The sequence below is a fragment of the Styela clava genome, chromosome 13 (assembly GCF_964204865.1).
Source record: "Styela clava chromosome 13, kaStyClav1.hap1.2, whole genome shotgun sequence".
NCBI lineage: Eukaryota > Metazoa > Chordata > Ascidiacea > Stolidobranchia > Styelidae > Styela > Styela clava.
Window position 1 is genome coordinate 13175673 of NC_135262.1, and position 21322 is coordinate 13196994.

The following is a 21322-nucleotide window of genomic DNA, read 5'->3' on the forward strand; positions in this document are numbered from 1 at the left end:
TATATAAAAAGTCACGCTTTATATAATGGTGCCATTGCAAGTATTCAAATAGTGGCGATTTCTACCATATATTAGGAATAGGATAATTAGTGGTGCATCCCAATCTGAAAAAAAATTCCAAGAATCGCGTGGCAGAGAAACTTGTTATATAATCCGTCACTAAGTTTCAGAAAGAACCTAACCACATGCGCATGTAATACGGATTGCACGCACAATCGTTAAGCGTTCCACTTTGTGTTTGGAATTTCTAACCTTATGATAATATGCAATTTTACCTTCAATACCTGTCAGTGTGATACGCCGTAATACCTGTTTTTCGATTTGACCTGGGGCTTTGTTAGGCATTTATAAATCATATCGGGATCTTTCAAGGTAATATACTTGAATATTCATATATAAATATCGCAACTCAATTTTATTCATACTTACACCAGTGGAACGACGGCGAAATGGCGCTTGTCATAATAATCGGACTTTTTATCCTTCAGTCAAGTCTGGGTGTGCACCAGGAACAAAAAAGGTGCTCAACGCGAAAAGTAAATTGCGCTTCAAGTACACATCAATCATATGATGGGGCTTGTAACAACTTGGAAAACCCCACCCAAGGTGCTACCAATACTGTATTGAACCGCTTGTTACCACCGGAATATGATGATTCAAAAGACCAGCCAAGATCGCAAGGTGTTTTTGGAAAACTTCCATCAACAAGAAGCATATCGAATACGTTGGAGGGCTCTAAGGTTTTAATTTCAAGCGACATATCACATATGCATGTAATTTTTGGACAGTTGCTCGCGCATGATATTGTGATCACGGCAATGACAACTGAAAACGATGGTTCAGAGTTAGACTGCAACTGTTACAACCCTAATAAAGACTGTATCAACATAGAAATACCGTTTGGTGATATTCAGAGAAGAGAAGATAATGTTAAATGCATGCCTCTCGCAAGATCAAAAGCTGCGACTGGTGCAGATGGATGCAAATTTCCTTATCGAGAACAAGTAAGCGAGCTCTCGAGTGTAATTGACGCCTCGTTTGCTTATGGAAAATCTGACGAAGAGGCGCGTGAATTGCGGGATCTTAGATCACCTTCAGGAGAATTGAAAACTTCGACAAACCCGGCATCTGGACGACACGGAAACCTTCCCAATCAAGATCATTTGGCCTATACGGGCATTGCGGACTCAATGCAATGCCCGATAAAAGTTCATACCCCATCGGATATTCCGTGCTTCGTAGCCGGTGATGTAAGAGCAAACGAAAATCCAGGAATTATTTCATTACATACTATTATGGTTCGATATCATAACCACCTTGCCAGGAGTCTTAAATCAATCAATAAAGCGTGGTCTGGTGATGAAGTTTTCCATACTACTAGACGAATTGTATCCGCAGTATACCAATCTATAACGTATCGAGAGTATATCCCTCCCATGCTGGGACCATTGTGGACAAAAAGATTTGGTTTGAAACTCATTGATGGATATGCGTATTGGAACGGATACGATAAACGATATAATGTAGCCATCACTAACGAATTTGCAACTGCAGCTTTAAGGTACGCCCACAGTCAAGTTAGTGATGTATTGTCTCGCCCAGATTCTTTCCTTCGACGCGGGAGCATACCAGACGTTACGGTCGCCCGTACATTTTTCACCAGTGATGCTCATTTAAACAAATTTGGAGGTGGGTCAGGAGCATTTTTGCGTGGCTTAATGACTGACAACGCTCAGAAAACTGATCCTACATTGGTTGATGCGTTGCGCAATCAACTTTATGCGGAAAGAAATAAGAAATTTGGCTTGGATCTTTTTGCAGTCAACATGCAAAGAGGACGAGATCATGGTTTGCCGGGTTATAATAAATACAGAGAATTGTGTGGTTTACCTAAAGCCAATTCTTTCTATGAGTTATCAAGCGAAATACCAGGTGATGTTATCAGTCGTCTAAAACAAGTTTACGAATCTGTGCACGACATCGATCTGTATGCTGGAGGAATAGCCGAAAACCCCGTGACGGGTGGGCAAGTCGGACCAACATTTGCTTGTATTTTAGCCTACGGTTTCCGCTCACTAAGAATGGGTGACCGTTACTGGCACGAAAACAAGCGCGATCCCTCTTCATTCACACCACAACAACTTGCTGCGATACGCAACACAACATTCGCTAGTATTCTTTGCCAAGTCGGTGAAGACATGAAAATTGTGGCGAGGAAGCCGTTGATTATGAAAGACGGAAAACCCGACAACCTCGTCAGTTGCTACAGCATACCTGGTATAGATCTTTACTCGTGGAAGCAGGATAGCCAGTATCATAAGCAAGAAGCAGCAAGAAATGTTGAATACAAGTGGACCGTGTGGTTTGTTACGAAGTATACCAAAATAAATCAAGTCGATGTCGAAAAGGCGCCATTACATATCTTAAAAACGAGGCCAGACGAAACATGCGAAACTCGGTTAGGCTATAAACTTCGTACTGTGCCACACAGTCGGTTTATTCAAATTCAATTTGCTTGCCCCGTTGGTTCAATTAAATATTCAGACTTTCCATTTCAACTTTCGCCGAATCACTACTGGTCAAATTGGATTTCGGCATCTTCTTCTTACGGTCATGAATCATCAGTCGAAATTTACAAATTTAAGTGTGAGCATGTGGTGGCAATTCAGGCAAAGTCAGGCAAGAAATATGCAAGTGAAACCGGTGACGTTTTTGAAAAATTCGGCCCTCAGTCCGGATTTTTATGTCGGGACAATGATCAAATTAAGGGAAAGTGTCACAAGTACACAGTTCGTGCATTGTGCCTCGGTAAAAGAAAAAGTATCAAAGGGATAACCCGCCAGAATGGCTACCCTGAACCTTTCGGTATCAAAGAGATAACCCGCCAGCAGAATGCCTATCCTGAACCTCCCGGTTTTGTCAGTTCCAGAAGAGCTTTAAATATTGCGACATCGTATTGTAATTTGTACGGTGTTTGTTGCAATCCCCCATCTACACACTACATGTTGACGTCTTCTCCAGTCATGTTGTCCGCCAGAAACTTATGCAGGCAATACGGCATTTGCTGTCGATCCTGAAATCTATGTGCAATTATTTTATATTACAATCAAACTTACTCGTAATAAATATTTGTATAATGCCCTCTACAGTCTTTTGTCAATTCTCACCCACAAAAGTCTATTCTTTATTGTAACCGTGGTTTGTCTGTGGCCAGTGAATAAAAATGGCTGTTCGTGCGCTTGTACAGTGTTAGAGCTTAATGACTAATGACCTTCAAATCGGCTTGTATATGTACATATCTGTAGTTCATCATGCATGCATTATAGTAAAAACGTGATTTTTTCTAATTGATAATAAAAAGAATTTGTCTGCAGTGGGACTTAGTTACCGAATGAGATTCCATAGTAGTGTTTGCTAACTGAGTACAGAGCATATTCCATACCATCAGAGTATATATGTGTTAGAGGCTGGAATTGAGTGATAAACAGACGGGGTGCACATCTATATCAGGGTGATCCAAGGTTGCGGGATTGAAGGGGCGCGAAAAAATACTGCGAGTTTGATAACTTTAAATATACTAAGGAATGAATGCTTACCGTTGGAATCGGCGTATTTGTTATATTTCATGAGTGGCGTTTTTATTTATTTAGAGAGAGATATATTAAGCACAAAAAAATAACACAGCAATTTATTGTCTCTTGCTTTTGGTTACTGCTTCAATGTCAGATATAAATCTCCAACCGATAATAGTTGAAAGCGCATCAAACACCGCGGTTTACCATTGCTTTGGGCAACGAAATACGTTCCTCCCAGTTAGCTTTAATTTGTCTGAGGGAGGGGTCATGAGCGAAAGGATTGCTCGACATGATTTGCGTGACTGCTAGTCGCTTGCGGCTTCTCCACCACGAAGTCAATGCATCCGAAAAAAAAACCTGGCTGTCTAATCCCATACCCGACATGGAGATATGGCTCGATTCCATCCTATCATAATCGTTACATTTGACTGAATTTATAACTACAAGCAAAAGTAGTGCTATCGTCAAAGAACAACCAAGTCCGTCAAGTTGGGATTTCGGGACCTAGCTAAAAATCCTGGATCGCGCGGCGCGAAGTTAGATATGAGTTTCGTCACTGCTGTCATATGGCCAAAGCTTTAAAGTAGAGGTGTGTTTTTACAAAAAAAAAGGCACAAAACGTGTCTGCAGATAAGTGGTTGCTTGGCGTTAGTGTACTTATCATCGCTTGATTATTTATAGAAACCAAAGCGCGCGGACTGCCGTGTCTTGACACGAACCGATAGCGGCTTGTCGACGCGTGAATGTGGGATGTCATGCATATATCGGCACCGCCTTGGGGTTTATAGATACAACCTCGAAATTCCGTAATTTTAACAGATATCATTCCCGATATCCGGATTAGGAAAAGGGTTTAAATCTTGGGATCTCAACCCCAGCTGGAATAGCTAAAAAAAAACTAAAATATTGTTCTGCGGGCGGCACGAAATGTGTCAGAGTTCAAAAATAAATGTGTCAGAGTTCAAATATCCGAGTCCTAGTTTACAAATATCTGCCAATAGTTTATTTTCCCCCCTAATTATCTGCGGGTCGCACGGAATGTGTTCAGGGTTTGGACCACCCTGATCTATATTATTAGTAGCTAGAGGAATTTATTTTATTGTTGGGAAATATCACTGAACTGGAAATTACATGGAACAATCTTCTCTCTCGTTTTGCGTTGTCGCAGCGCGGGACAATTTGATCGCCGCCATCTTGGCATTTATGCTTGCAAAGTTTCTCCGTGTTGCATCTGGTTTTGGCCAGTTTTTCGTCTATTTTACTACCCAGTGCGCCACATAGGGATCTATATGCGACTTTTTGTGGGTATTCAAACACAATTATACTCGAGTTGGGAATTTATAGCCTGATGTGGATCTCGTTCTTGAAAAAATTTGGTTGTAGAGGCGATTATACAATAGATTGGAAACGATTGTTTTTGCCTTATATTATAAAAATGCAATATCCCCCACGGGGCAGATTTCACCTAAGTCTTCGGCAGAGAGCGAAGCGCAGTTCAGTTGGTACTCCCGTAGTCTGTGTACCAGATTGGGGTTAGGTCATAACTTTATTCCAACTTTTCTTATTCTAGTTCTATTACAAGTTCGGGGATTGTGTGTGGGTTAGTCAAGTAAATACCTGTGCCCATGGGTTTCTGTCCCTTTACACAACTTGGCGTAGAGTAGGCGAACAATATTAGTTACCTCCACATGGTACACGCACTCTTCAATTCCATTTATACGTACAGCTCGGGTACTACGGGACCAGGCCACGCAATGATATTGAGATCGCTACCCAAAATACTTAAGGCGATAAAATAAGGCCAAATACAGGTAAACGGGGAAGCGATTCCGATAAGCCATCTTTGCTAAGGTTTTGTAGTCGTTTTTGTTCGCTTTTGACTGATACGTTAGCCATATTATTAACCCACGACTTTCGCAAATTTATAAAACTGCCAAAATTAGCACCTTATGGTGGGCTGGGATATAGTCTACTAGCGTTTTATACATAATGACAAACGAATCAAGATCAGGAGAATATGCGAGGAAAATCGACGCAAATGATTGATTTCTGTCAAATCCCATAAGAAATGCATTACGCGCCTCGCAAAAGTTGAAAGTCTATCGTCAAAACGAGAGAGCCTTCAAATGGTCCCGCGGAAACGAGAGAGAACCGCACTTCATCAGATAGCGGAGTAGGCGTATATACAACAATTTTACCAATGTCATAAAATGCTCAAATCGCCGATAAAAATAAATAGTCAAATTGAAACATACTATTAATTGTTTTAAATCCAGATGCAAATGGTGTAACCTTCTATTTGTAAGAATAAATATATGTGGATAAGAAAACCTTAAAATCCCAGATTTTTACGAAATGATTGCGATATCGTGATTGAAAAAAAACAGTCCAAATTCCGGGATTTCGGAATTTCCCGAGGTCCCAACCCTAGGCATAACGGATATAAGTTTTGAATATCTGTTGATACCTTAAAATTATTCTCTTTCAATTTGGGCCGATAATTATATTACAAAAAATAATAATCTCCGAAAGAGAATAATTTTAAGGGGACCAACAGATATTCAAAACAAATATTCATCTCACGAAAATAAAACAGCGACAACAGAGAAGTAAAATCAATATGGTCAACTATCGTCTTCATAAATATCCGCATTCCGGCGTCAGAAATAATATTATTTTTAGCGCAAAATTGGGACAGTTAATTTACAAACGGTGACAAAAAAGATCAAAGCCGATCCAAAAGATAAAAATCGGAATAAAATCCCGAATTAAGCGAATTCAATCCGACATTCCACAATTTGTTAAAGTTATTCGATTTGATGAAAATATACTATTTTGCCCACTCTCGCGATCTGTAATCACGCCAGTAATCTGGCGAAACGCGTGGTAGTCTAAATACGGATGCAATGAAACTAATTAAAACCTTCATAAATGCCTGCGTGGTGTAATTGACGATTATTTCATATCTGGAATACAAAAACAGTTATCTTTTTCGAATAGTTTCTGCGGTCTTAAAGTCGGATGAGCGTTTCGACATAGTAAATGCTATAAACTTTGCCATCAAAGTATGCTCGGGCCTTGTACGAAATTCATAACGTGAAAAGATACGTCTAGTGGTGAAAATTCTTTATAACAACTTTAAACCTATTTAGTGTTTTTAGCTATATTAATTGGTTCCATTACATTTGAACCCACGTACATTTGAACCCATGACAATTGCACCTGTATGCTATTGCACCTATGGAATTTTTTTTGTTTCACGGATAGTTAAACCCATACTAACCCTAACCCATGGGTTTTAGCACTCGCATATAGATTGAACCCGTGGATATACGCATGGGTTCAAATGTACATGGGTTCAAATGTACGGTCACCATATTAATTACTTGTTGCAATGAAATACAGTTTGTTTGTCTCTTTCATTTCTGTCGGAAGTGCCGACAATAATACTATTGAATGATTTTGACAATGGGGGAAACGTATTAAATTGTAACAAAAATGATTAGGTTGTAAAAAAGTGAGAATACACGTGATAATAATAAGGGCTAACGTGAAACGGAAAGGGCGAGCAAAACCGAAGCGCGTGATCGGCGGTGCGTTTGAAGACCACGTATTATCCGTGCGGCCTCGCAACTTTTAAAATAAGGTGAGATACGATCCGAAGACGCTCTCGTTTACAATAATGTAAGAATACATTTGTAATATCGGTAACTTTTAACCATTTGTTCGCGTTCGACTATCGCACTCTTTGTGAGTAGAAAATGTTCGTGTTTTGTGATAGGTGTGACGCATATATTTAAGGAGCGAAATAGTGTGCCGCGATATAAAAAAAAAAGGTTGGGAACCACTGTCCCAGATGCTCTAATATTTCTGCGTCGATATTACATGAAACAAATAGGTGATTTTATTGTCATGTGAGTTGTTTCAATTTTTTACTTAATCCCGAAAAATCCAGGGATTAAACGTCTCAATCCCGGGATATCCCGATACCGGGATTTTAAAAACCGGCCCCGAAATCCTAACCCCAGAACTCATGCGTAAAAGACAACAAGTCATATTTTTTGACATGATATGAATTTTAAATTACTCGGATCCGTTGGTATTTTAAATCATGTGAAACTGAATCACGAAGAATGGATCATCGTCACAGGACCTGGAAAAGCTATGACAGTCCCCGTATCGTTACTCTGGGTAGTTAAGTTGTCGGTGTAGGTGAATTGTCCGCCTACCGATAACACATATGATTTTCGGGAAATTGATGATATATAATTAGTCCGATATGGCCACTTTAATTACTGGATCATTTGCTTTGCAATTTTCAGTGGTTAAAGATGGTATTTTTTGCTAAAAGGCTATTTCTTTTATTTATTTCGAATATTTCTGTGAGCTCTGTGGAATTGTTTTTGTGTGCTATGACGTCATCAATTTTTTTTTATCTGGTAATAGAGACGTGAATCGGATCAGGTGGTATTCCAATTCACGTTGAAACTGAATCTTGAAGAATAGGCCTGGAAAAGCTATGACAGTCTCTGTACTGTTACCGGTACCCTCTGTAGACAGACGAGTTGTCTCCCATGAGTTGTCCGCCTCCCGATACAGCTACTGGTAAGTTACCGCATATGATTTTCGGGAAATTGCTGATAAAATATATAGTTTTGCCCTCCGTGTCGACATATTTGAGCATAGCGACTGACGAGACGACTATTCGTTTATCATGGTTTATAATGTACCGGTATGCTGTGTAGGTTCATATTATATAAATGAAAACCAGCAAAACATGCTGGCTAAAATTGATCGGTGGAAATCCTATTCAACCAGTATTTCAAGTCACTAAACACGCTAAAAATCCTGCCGCGAAACAGCTTAGAATAGTGGTGACTAAAAATTTATGTTATAGCACTTCGCTAATCATGTTTATTGCTCCCTTGCTGTACAGCATTGTTATATACAGGGCTGCCATCGATGTGAACCCAAAATTAAGGACATCAAGGAAACATAATAATAAGATAGCGATTGGAGACCGCCGACTCATCGATCTAGCGGCGTGTATCAATAGCGACACCACGTGTCACATCACTAATTGATTATTAACTCTTCTAATTATACGACATAATTCATTCAAAATCAATAGGCTTCTGGTCCGAGATAGGATGAATGCACATGCAAAGCAGATTCAACCTCGCATTCGTGAGATATCGCGTGTATCAAACAGACAGACAAACAAACTGTACCTATCAACATACTTACCGATCAAGATCGATAAGTAACAAAGAAATGTAATAAACAATGTTTTTACGATTACTTATTTCAGTTCCAGATCTAATCTAAGTTTAAAGTATATATAATTTACCGGTATATTCGTGTTTTGTCTAAATCACTGATTCGAAATTAACACATGCTGAAATGCTTGGGGAAAAGACAGTCGCTCAGAACATCCGAAAACTAAATCACTAATCAGTAGGCTACTTCTACACGCATCAAATCTTGAATAATTCTACTAGTCAACTGCAAAGCTCTCATTCACTACTGTATTTTGAATCAAGTGACACAAACTGATCTTTGCCGGTAGCCTACTGATTTGCCATAGTTGCAATTAATTTACTTTCTTTATGTCATAAATGCGCGTACGATCAGTGAAGTTCTAATATGTTTTCTAGCAATCAAATCATTCGAATTGCCTATCTAAAATACGGAAATGCACTACCGTATGTTTGGTCTGTGCTTGGAGTAAAATCACATTTCAGTCGAAGACATTCATGAACAGCAATAACTATAACACCTGTGAGTAGCGAAATTATGTCCTTTTAGTTTACATGAATAATCAGTAATCCATGAAACATGGGAGAAATAATCGTGAATAAAAGAATGAAATTATCTTCGAATATTAAGGAAGAAAATCTCTGTATTTAAGGTATTTATTTCGCGACATCACGTTAACAAATTACTGCTTGAAATATGATGTTAGGAATGTTTTACTAGTTAGCGTTTGTGGTTCATGATATATATTGTCGTATATCCATCCTCTGTCACTGAGAGTCCTCTTAGAATAATGAATTTCGAGTATCAAATTTGTACGATGTGTTTGAATCGGGTATTCATATCAGATATTATATATAATATTCCGTATTATAATACGGAAATTATTTTTGGAAACAGAACAGCGAGTACATATCAGATGCTGTACAATTGCAGTCAGGATGCCAATGAATCCGCTACAAACAATACGTTTATGGAAGTGAGTCCAATAGTCGTGTTAATTCGAACTTTCAACATCAGTGGTAAACATTCCAATGTATTACTGGTATTATCACAAGCAGTGGGAGAAAATCTCGCTTTGTTATTCTGCTGGATGTTTAGTTGTCTACCGACCCTACTGCATCCCGAATGGGAAATGGAAGAAAAGGCAACCGACAAAAATTTCAGTGGAAGACTTTTGTATATTCTTTTTACAGTCGTTCTAAGCATCTGCAGTCTAAACTTGCTAATCGACCTCATCCAAGCACCTCAAGGTGCAAACTTTTTTAAACACTATGTGATGCAGTTGATAATGTGTCAAAAAGTCATTACTTTATCATTGCATATCTTGTTAATTTCTTCTTATGAATGAGACAAACAGTAATTTATGCAAAGGGCATCACTGAAGGAAAATGTATCACTTGCCTGAATTGGGTGATATTTGCAATTCTTTCTTCAAATTTGATTCTAGCCTAAACGATGTTTATTATATTTGATCGTCGAGAGTCAATATTACAAGTCGTGTAATTGAACACGAGATGCACATATGTATCGTTTTAGTAGTATGTTGTTGTTCTTGTTATTCCCTTTCTTCTTGTGAGTGAAAAATCGCCCTCGCTTTGAAATTTTCGGTGGTTGAAGATTGTATTTTCCGCTAGAAGTCTAAAACTTTTATTTAAATCTCTGTTTTTGTTGTGTACTGACGTAATCAAAATTAAAATTGCGCACCTTGTAGAGGTTCCGCGTTTGCGTTTAGTGTTCAGGCGAAATCGTGAATACTGCGATACCGGTAGTTGTAGTCTGCTGTGGCAGGTTGCATACCCGTACGTTCTAGACTTCGTTACCATATATTTTAGTATCACTGGTTTCGTTTACCAAGTTGTGAAAAATACAAAGGAATATAAATAAATCAAAATATCAAGGCTCAAACTATTGTGCATTATGATAACTTCGGAGTCTAGTAAAGTCCATAAAACAATTCGACGTATGCTGACCTGTTCATACTGGTTTTTATCACGGACATCATAGTTTCTGCAATAATTTCCACTTCAAACACTCTCCTCTTTCAATTAGTACGACAACGGCAAATACTTTCGTTCGAATACAAACAGACATGTTGGTTCGTTTCGTGAGGAGACCATGTAAAAATTTGCTATTGTATTTTTCTGGGGAATTCTCGTAGCTTATTTCCGCGCAACCTCTGGGACGGCTAGCACCTGATTGCGACGTGGTTTACATTATCTGGATCTTCCATTTTCAACTCATTAATCTATGACGACTTAAATGGCTCACTCGGATCCACATAATAATCTGTGTAGTTGAAGGACGTCAGTCATGACTGATCAACCAAAAAAAAATACGGCAAATCAATGACGCCCGTTTATTCTTAAACTTTTCTACCATATCTAATTTCGGTAACCAATTATTTATCATAGGCGAGGTGAGTGGAATCTTTGAGAGCTCCGACAAAGACAATACGCGTTTCCGGGGCCATGTTCACAACACACCGTTGGTACTTCTAGATGGCGTGGTACAACCATTTTTATTCAATATTCTTTGATTCATCATTTAATATTATTTAATATATATATATGAAACCTTCTGAGTTGATGACTCATAGATTTTCTAGATCTTGTTAAAGAAAGTAATAAAAAAGTAGTGTTTCTCGAAATCTTTGCTGACAAGTGAAAAGACGAAGAAAACTATCCTACAAAACACGAATTCAAGGTACAAATTACGGTAACCTAGTTGAATTCAACCCGACGCATAAGTAAAGTGGAGTGTAAATATTGTTCAATATGACGAAAAGGTAAAAAACCTGGCTACGCAAAGCTCCCTAATCACAGCTCATGTTATGTAATTTATTGATCAAATCCCATCGAGTCGGTCCGATTGATGGTGCACGCGAAACACGATAAATATTATTAAGTAGTATATTTAAACATGTCTCGAGTTTTGAGAACAGTTTTAATCATATAACACCAACGTACTAACCGAATATGTTGAGACGGAGTTTGTAATGTTTTTGTCGTATTTTTAAACTTCCCGGACTTGGATTTGAATTCGAGTCTAAATTTTGAACTTTTCGTAGACTAGAGAGACTATACAAATTAGGATAAATAGGCGCTTCTGTCTGTTTCAAGAAGGTCAACGTTTTATTATCAAAATTTGACTTACAGATATATAACACAACTACAAAAACACAATTTGAGTTCTTTTGATAATCTCCTATCCAACATATTGAAGTCTTTTTCTAGGCTAGGATATTATTATTGGTTTAATAGAAGTTTATTTGATTAATTGCATAGAAAGTATTGTTTATTGCATTCAATATTCTTGTCCTTGCACCATCCCACTTATGTCTCCCAACCAGTCGGAAATGATAAGACATAAAAGGTTCTGTATAAACGGCGATTGCAGGTTTAGGATCGTGAAAGAATAATTTCCAAAAACTCGGATAGAAACCTCCTAACGTTGCTATTTTATCATGGTAACTGAAGCCAGGTTGTTTCTAGAAAAAGGATTATTAAAATCATATATTATCAAAATTTGCTACATAATGTTATACAACTACGTCCATGTGTAGCATCAAATTTAATTGACTTCTGTTTTTGTATAGCAGTGATATCATAATCAATGCAGTAGATATAGGAATCAAGATGTCTTATATAAAGATATTCCTGGTCTGAAAACCTGGTAACAATAATATCGGTTACCTCAGTTAATCTGAGAAACATTAAATACCGTGCTAGGCTATAATAAATCAGTTGGGGCTTTAATTAACGAATTATTAATGTTAATGATTTATATGAATATACCCAATATTAAAAGAATTCTCCATCCCCGACTAACTTTTGCCTTTCTTGCTCAAAATCCTTTTTCATTTCTTCGGTTGATGGAAGTTTCTTTATCCCATTTAGTATTTGTGCCATGTAACGTGCCTGAAAAATAAAATAAAATAAGAATCGTATGTCGCGCCTAGGGGCATAGCCAGGGAGTGGTCTGGAAGGGGCCGCGAAACGAGTTTTAGGGACCGCAAAGTGAACACCAAATTTACACGAAGTACTGTTGTAGTATTTAGTAGTATTTGTAGTATCTATTGTACTTTTTCAGTCTCTTGATTCGAAAGACAATTATTAAAATTCGTGTAAAACAAAAATTTCACGATTCCGAGGTAATACATCTTCATGACGTACAAAATGTGAATACCGATTTCCATTTACTTATTTAATAACACGTTTCCATTTGAAATAACTGCTACACATATAGATTATTAAAATAGAAAAGATTTCTTGCTATCGACTAGGACTCAGTGGTTCTCGAACTTCATTGTATTGTGACGCCCTCCAAAATATTCTCAAGTTGCGACTTCCCGTGAAAATACGTATTGATACCTTTCAATAAAAGACCTTTATTGCAATGAGTTACTTGGTCATAAACAAACAAACCAAACCTAACGACATTCAGTAAAATTACATTTAATAGGCCATGTTAGAATAGCCTGCTTCATAAAAATACGAAATCACAAAGAAAAAATAATCTTTATCTACAAAAAAACGAATTTTCATTTTCACGAACTAAATCTATTTATTATAACACCATCGCAAAACTTAGCAAAATTAAATCGATGCACTTCCACTGGACTAGGTAAAAAAATTGTGCCATCGACAAAGTCTTTTTCTGGGGAGCGCTTATATATATTAAAAACATTTTTGAAATTCACGCTTGGTCATATTTTTGGGTAAACAAAGTAGAATCATCGCGCTTGCATAACAATGCATATTCTGATCGTAAGACCCGATTTGCGCGTGCTTGCATAACAATGCCGGATTTATTCGCTAAACTGGCGGTTCCTGAAGGCGCCTGAGTGCGCCTCGAAACATATTACATATTTTATTTGTTCTAATTGTTTTTTGTTTCTCATTATTGCAAATGATGTGTATATGAATCAAATTCATTTAACCGTCTATACCAGTGGTTCTCAAACTTTTTTAGTCCCAGAGCCGCATTTCAAACCTCAAAGTTATGGAGAGCCGCACACAAACAACGCAAGGTAAAATAGCAACAAACCTTAAGCGCGTATTTAAAATACCAAGTCATCGTAACAACACACGTAACAACTGGGGATGGGCAAAATATTCGAATGATAAAATATTCGAATGGCATTTTACCATTCGAATATCCGGTACCACGTGACCTGCGGCGCTCTGCTTGGACACCTAACTCGCGCGTCTCTAACTCAATCGTGAATTGTGCGAGATTTCCCAACGGCGCTGTTTGAACGTATCGTTTCAATTCCATATTTTGCAAAAAAATGTACCGACTAGGCTTGCACATAATTTACGGATTTACGGAATTATTTCGAGTTACGGAAGCGAAGTTACGAATTATTTGAAGTCGTAATTATTGGTCGAGCGCTTTCGCGATTGAAACGAGCTCTCTTCAGAGCGGTCAATTCCGTCGATTGTAAAAAATTAAAGCTTGAGTAAAAGAAGTTAGAGTTCCGGTATTTGCAGCCGTTTTTCTCTCTCTTGTTAGGCAGATGGGGAAAGGATAACGCGTCATTTACTAACCTATTATCAACTTATCTAGGATGGTCAATGTACATATTAACCTGAGATAAGGAATAGAATTGTGTTGAGACCGATGGACGTCAACACACCTGGTTTCAACTTCTTCGGGTGAAATGACTAAAGAATGTAAAAGATCAACTTATAAAACATGGTCTATTTGTAAATGCCGTGATAATTAATGTCGCGCTTATCAAGCAGCAATGTAAAGACGGAAGAGAAATTGCGTGGTGAACCAACGCAACTTAGTCTTTTCGGCATCGGTAAAGCGATTGAGACGGCAGAGAAACAACAATACGACGGGATTTCCCGTGTTTATTCTGCGCGAGATCCATTTTCTATTACAAAATCTTGATGTTCTGTTACCGATTTTATCGTTATATATCTGTCCGAACTTGGCATTGCTCAATATGTTTTTCACAATGCCTCGCAATATGTCGGCCAAATATGATTACCTGTCTTTACCAAATGCGGCAACTTATTTTGATTTATCGTCGACTCGAATACCACCGGCACTCGACCAAACTTGTGTCAATCTTGGCAAATAGGATTGTCGACTTGAGTTAGAAAAATAAATTAATATTTTCATGAGTGCAAAATAAATGTCACAAAATGCATTGTTTTGCGATATAACTTTGTATTTTCGGAGAAGGCATGTCATATAAGTACGGTATTTTAAATAATGCGCAAATAATTAATATTTGATTTAAATTTATCGCAAATAATGTTATAACTTTTAGGCCGCGAAATGATTTAATGTAAAATGAAGCATGGAATTCGGAATATCGTCAATAAGTCGGCATCAATAATTATTATGAAATGCTAACTAAGTAGTAAAGTCGGATATTGTAAAAAAACGGTGAAATAACAAGTCTTCGTCCCGAGGCAAGCGAAAGTATAATCAAACGAGCGAATACGCTTGTAGCTGATTAATAAATTAGCAACCCGGAATTTTTATTTAATACGAAAGTCGTATTAATACGTTAATACGATTTAAAAAAAAGTGAACTATCGTTTCTTAAATATATTACCAGTGTTGGTAATGATAAAATTGATCGCATAAAATTTGGTGATAAAGTGGATAAAATAAATCAAAGCTAATACAAAAGATAAAAATCAGAATAAAATTATTTTGAATTCACTCCTTGATATTTGTCTTTAACATCTGTCGCCGGCGTGTAGTACTGCCGGGAATATGAAAACCAAACTTCGATGTCCCATTCGGAATATAAGTGGATTAAATTGGTTGATATGATAGGTTTAAATGTGTGAAAAAATATCGCAATTACGGGGTCATTACGTAATCGATTTGGCCGTAATTACGGAATTGATTTTTGTCAATTACGTGCAAGCCTAGTACCGACGTTCCGTAAATTTAGAAACGTCAAACCAGATTAGGTATTTAAAATAAATTTCCCAGATTTTAAACTCCGCATGATTGGTGACATGTCATTAGCCATTTCTTGCATTACCGAACATAAAGTTAATTAAAATTAAATGTTAAAATGACTTTCCGGCGTTTCATTGTAAAAAAGGCGACTTTAGGTCGTTAGAAAACTCTAGATATATAAATAGCATGGATTTTAAAATGACCAAAAGTTTTTTCAAAAGCTGGTATGAGTTACTTGTATGAAGAACACTCATGAAGTTGTAACAAGATAAGAAATGTCATGCCATACTCCCTTTAAAGCACTTTGTATTAGCTTTTTAGTGATCCCTTCCATCCTTGGCCAAGTAATGTTTCGAATATGTAAACATTTTACTCGACCATGAATGGCCGTTGAGCCAGGAGTAGTCAACGTAAAATCAATCGTGAATTTCGTTGTAATAATGCACACTGACTCGTTCACGAATTGTTGCGGGTATTATCATCGAAAAGGATTACAATTGTTAAATTTTGAAGCATTTGGGCAGTAATAATTAAGCCTTAAGGAATGACATAATCGAAATCATTAAGGAAGTCGCTTTTTTAGATCAACATTCAGGGTTCACGCAGTCGTAAATTTGCTAGGTTTATCTATCCAATACTAAAATAACACGAACACCATAGAAAAGCATGAGAAACTCAAGTATCATTTTAATAAATATCTGCATCTCGGTTATCGTTCACTTCAAACAGGCACGGTTAATTTACAAGCGGTGATGTGGAAGACCAAATCCAAGGCAGAGGATTAAACTTAGAATAAAATTGATTTGGTTTTGAAATCATCCTTTAAGTATTCAACAGCTGTCGCTGATGTGAACGCAAGGGTATACTAGAAATATGAAAACTTCGATATTCGGCGACCGCATATTCTTGCGAAAAACGAGAAAGGGCGGGAATATAGAACAGGGTTGCCATATTGGCTTTTTTAACGCCAAATTTGCCATTTTTGGCTTTTTTCAAACGCGTTTAGCGTCATAATTTCCGTTTGGCTTTTTGGCGTTTTTTTGGCTTTTTTCAAGTCTATTCTAGTGTCTATTAATAAAATCATATGAAATACAATATGTAGTGTGTAACAACTGAACAATAGCCTATTACCTGTACTTATTAGCTACCGGTATTTAACATTAGGATTTCCTGGAGCATCGATTTCCTTGTTTGTTACATTAATTAACTCTTAATCATACCCAATAAGTAATAATTGCAGTTTCTGCAGCTGCTCAGACAGATGTTCAAGCAGGGTTGTAAACATTGCCTCGTTTTTATAGTTCTGCGTGTTATTTGTCAGTTTTACGTTCTGTTTCCAAAAAAATAGTAGTATAACTTAATTTTAATTATGCCTGATATAGTTTACGTGAGCTTTAGTTTAATTCTGCAATTGCAGTAACGACGTGATTAACAACGCTAAAATTACTGAATTAGATATCAGTGGTCCACCTGTGAGCGGCAGAGGGTTACATAATTTTTAATAAAATTGATGGTTTATAAATTTTAAAAGTAAAAAAATTTTCTACAGTAAAGTACGATATAGGGAGACTTTTTTAAGGTATATCACAAGTTTAAGTAGAAACATGTAGGTATATTAAATACTGACAGACTGAAGCGGCACCCTGTATTGTATATATTGAATGGTAAAATAATGCTGTCCGCTTGATATTTATTTTACTTTTCACAGTTCTATTGGAACTTTACTTTCTATTTGTGTGCCTCACTGAATGAACTGATGGCTCTACATCATCATCAGTACGTTGCCAAGGGCTTAAAATCTGACAAATCATGGGGCTTTTGTACATAGTAAATTTGTTGGCTTTTTCTGGCTTTTTTTATGTCCTGATTTGGCTTTTTTTGATCACTGGGGTCTGACAACCCTGATATAGAATACCAACTTTAGGATATCGCCACCGAAACGATCGCGGTGACAAAGACAATCAGCGATTATGATGAAATTAACCAGTAAAAAAAAAACGCTTTATTGCCGAATTTTCAATGTTTCTATCAATTTCCAAATAGAGTATCGACCTCCAACGTTCTGGATTTCTGTTATGTATAAAAAAAAATTATTTATTATTCGAATATTCGGTAAAAATATTCAAATTATTTGATTCGAAAAAAGATTCGATTTTGCCCACCCTAGAATAACAGCCATTTAACTTGGCTTTGATTCCTAATAAGTTCGTCAAAGCGGGTCGTAATCGTGAAGGATTCAAGGTGCAATAGCTGCTTGAGATGATCGCCAGATATTTCGGGACTATTTTCGATTACTGGAACAGAATTAAAATGCTCTAGAAATTAAAATAATCATTGAGTTATTTGATTTATACATAATATTCGGAAATGCGACAAAAACCCAAAATCCACGAAAGCAAGCCAATGATTACAGCCATGTCTAAAATCTTTCCAAGTGAAAAGTGTCCGAGCGGCCGCGAAAACGATTACTGTTGCGTCACTATTGCATCTTGTAGATTAGTCAACGCTACACAAATAATCACGGGGGAATCCATTCGACTAATAACTAATAGACTTTCGCATTTTAATTTTAAGTCAATGATTAGTTTATATTGAAAAATTTTCTTAGAAAATAATTAATTTTTAAAGCATTAACAAGAGCCGCAGGAAAGATTGTTGAGAGCCGCATGCGGCTCCCGCGTGTGGGGTCCGTATATTGTAAAGTTGCACAATCGAATTGATCCAAATGTCTGATAACGAATTACACTTAAAATCTTAACGCAAGTATAATATGATATTAAACCAAATTTCTAACTAACAAAGAACGATAAACACGAGCAGTACTGGGCGAGGGAAGTATATCATGAAGAAAATGAATTGGAGCAACGACCTTGTTTCAGGAAAATAAGGCTATTAACAATACGTGGTGAAAAATATGCTGTTCGTCTCGCGAAAACACCACAGGGCAAGCAAAATTTTTGTTTTGCGAAAGGATGTTTCCCCGGACGCCGATTTCCTCATTTTCTTTCGTAACTATAACCAATCAGCAAAAAGGCAACAATGACGTACATGTGCAATTTCTGCAGATGCTCAGGCACATCTGTCGCTCGGACAGATATATATATTCAAGCATGGTTGTGAACATTGCCTCGTTTTGCGTGTTATTTGTCAGTTTTCAATTGTGTTCCCAAATATAGTTGTAGATCAAATAACGCAGTAGTAATCAGTAAGAAAAGTGAATTTTTCATAACGTTAGGAAGAAGAACAAGAGAACAATGCTGAAATATATGGACACGTTAATCAGAGCGAGGCACAAAGTGTCTCTGAAGTCTATAAAGTGTTATAGTCACTTTGCCTACGACTTAGCAAAGCAAGCATTTCGTTACACACCACCGACGTTCGATCATCACGTGTCAGCATAAAAATCGTAAATATATACTACTACTAGATGTCTAACTCCGCTCGCCGTATAAAAAACAAACAAAGGCGACCTCCAAGTGGCGGGCGTCGCGGTCGGTTTGGTTCTGACAAGGTGCTTAACGACGACGACGCTCCTGCATCACAGCTCGCAAACTCGCACTGTTCATTGATGACTAATCGAAATATTTGCTGAAGGACGAGGAGAATTTGATAAAAATGAACAAATAATTGTGAAAATGATTATACAATGATTAATGATTATACAAAGGCTATCTCAATACATGCAAGCAGCTGAAATTTATTTCCATCATCACATCATTGAACATCCGACACTTGATATAAATGAAAAATATTTTCAAATCATTTATGAGCGAATACCTATTAAACAATGTAACTGAACGTCAAGATGTAACAACAGTACTTGATAGAGTATTCAAAAAATTTACAAAAATTAGAGCAAATGTATACGCAAAGTACTGCAGCCAAAATAATAACAACAAGATGGACAATATGACTCATGGAATACGAAAACAATTGAAGAAACACAGCAGCCAAAACGAAGATTAAGATATATGTGATCACAGTCAAGTTTCCGTACTCCTGAAGTATGCGTACCAAGAAATGAGGACACCGGAGCGTAGTATGTGTACCACGTTAGGATTAGGACATAATTTTATTCCAATTTTTCTTATTTTAGTTTCTATTACGAGTTCAGGGACTAACCAAGTGAGTTTTGTAGTATTTGTACCTCAAAGTATGGCCTAACCTGGTACACATACTATGATCCGTTGTGTATTTCTGGAGTAACCAAGTTTTTTTTTTTAATAATCCATAGAAATACAAATTATTACTTATCGATCTTAATCGGTAAGTATGTTGATAGGTATTTGTCTGTCTGTTTGTCTGTATGTCTGTTAGATGCACGCGATATCTGACGAAAGCGAGATGGAATCTGCTCCAGATTTTGCATGTGCATTCATCATATGTCGGACCAGAAGCCTATTGATTTTGGATAAATTATGTCGTATAATTAGAGAGTTATTAATTTATTAGTGATGGGACACAAGGTATAACTATGGAGTAAGAGCGCTGTTTTGGGGGATCCCCTAACTTTCGATCGATAAGTCTTCGGTCTCTGACCGATATTCTCGTTATTTCAATTACTAATGTGATTAAACACTTAATATCGCGTTATGTTAATAGTGGTATTGATGTTTTTAAGGCTTTAGGAGTGGTTCTTAGCTTAGGTAAAAAGGCAAGGTTTTAGGTTCTATCACGTGGACATTGCTACATATTTCTTTTTCTTCACTGCTTTTCAATCAACTCCAATCACCGATGGGTTCTCAGCCCCGCGACCTGCAAAATAAACTGAAAATCTTTTGGCGATTCATTCAATATTTAGGGTGAGGCCCTACGGGCATAGCTGAAGATTTTGAAGGGAGGGGGGTTCTGAAATTTTTAATTGACAAGTTAGACCAAAACACCTAGCAGGTCTGATCGGAAGCCGGCAAATGTTAGTTTATAATAGTCCCGATGGTCTAACTCCAAAAAGTGTTTCAAGCCACGAAAAATTTATATACAGTGGCGGCGCGTGGTCATTTTGACAACCGGGGCAAGCTACTGCGGGACCAAGTCACCTCCATATACGGGGACAGGATGAGCGCTGTAAGTTCTCCCATCATTTTATGAGTATAAAAACCATTCCATCGGTAACAACCAATCGGCAAAAGCGACAATTTTTAACGATAAGAAAGTGTCTTTAAAACCGGTCCAAGTCAAGGGATTAATAAATATAGACATAGTTTATTTTGAAACCTCTTTCAGAAGGAAAGGCAATATTTACCCAGATAAATACAATGACATATTAACAGAAACTTCGGGAAAGCAGACAAAACCTAAAATAAGGTTTAAAACGTTACTATGAAGAAAGGAAAGTTAATGCAAAGATAAGGACATGCGTCGCTCACTCATAGATATATATGCTGCTAGACTTCTACTGCTTGAACATATATGCAACACGCCGCGGTTTCTTGGAAGCAAAATGCTCAATAACGCGCTGAGTAAAGTCATGCATCCCAGAAATAACGTCTCTGTGAATGGATAAAACAGCCAAGGAATTTAATCTATCTTGCTTCATTGTGTTTCTGAGATAC

General features: G+C 37.2%; 1 protein-coding gene across 1 annotated transcript; it reads left to right on the plus strand.

Moving 5' to 3' along the window:
• Positions 1–449: 449 nt before the first annotated feature.
• LOC120333036 (salivary peroxidase/catechol oxidase-like) lies at positions 450–3337 on the plus strand. Its single transcript, XM_039400384.2, has one exon. It carries the CDS (start codon positions 450–452, stop codon positions 3075–3077), a length of 2628 nt encoding a protein of 875 aa, XP_039256318.2. The 3' UTR covers positions 3078–3337.
• The last annotated feature ends 17985 nt before the right edge of the window (positions 3338–21322 follow it).

Excerpts from the sequence above, each read along its gene's own strand:
- LOC120333036 (XM_039400384.2), top strand. The coding sequence starts at position 450 with ATGGCGCTTGTCATAATAATCGGACTTTTTATCCTTCAGTCAAGTCTG.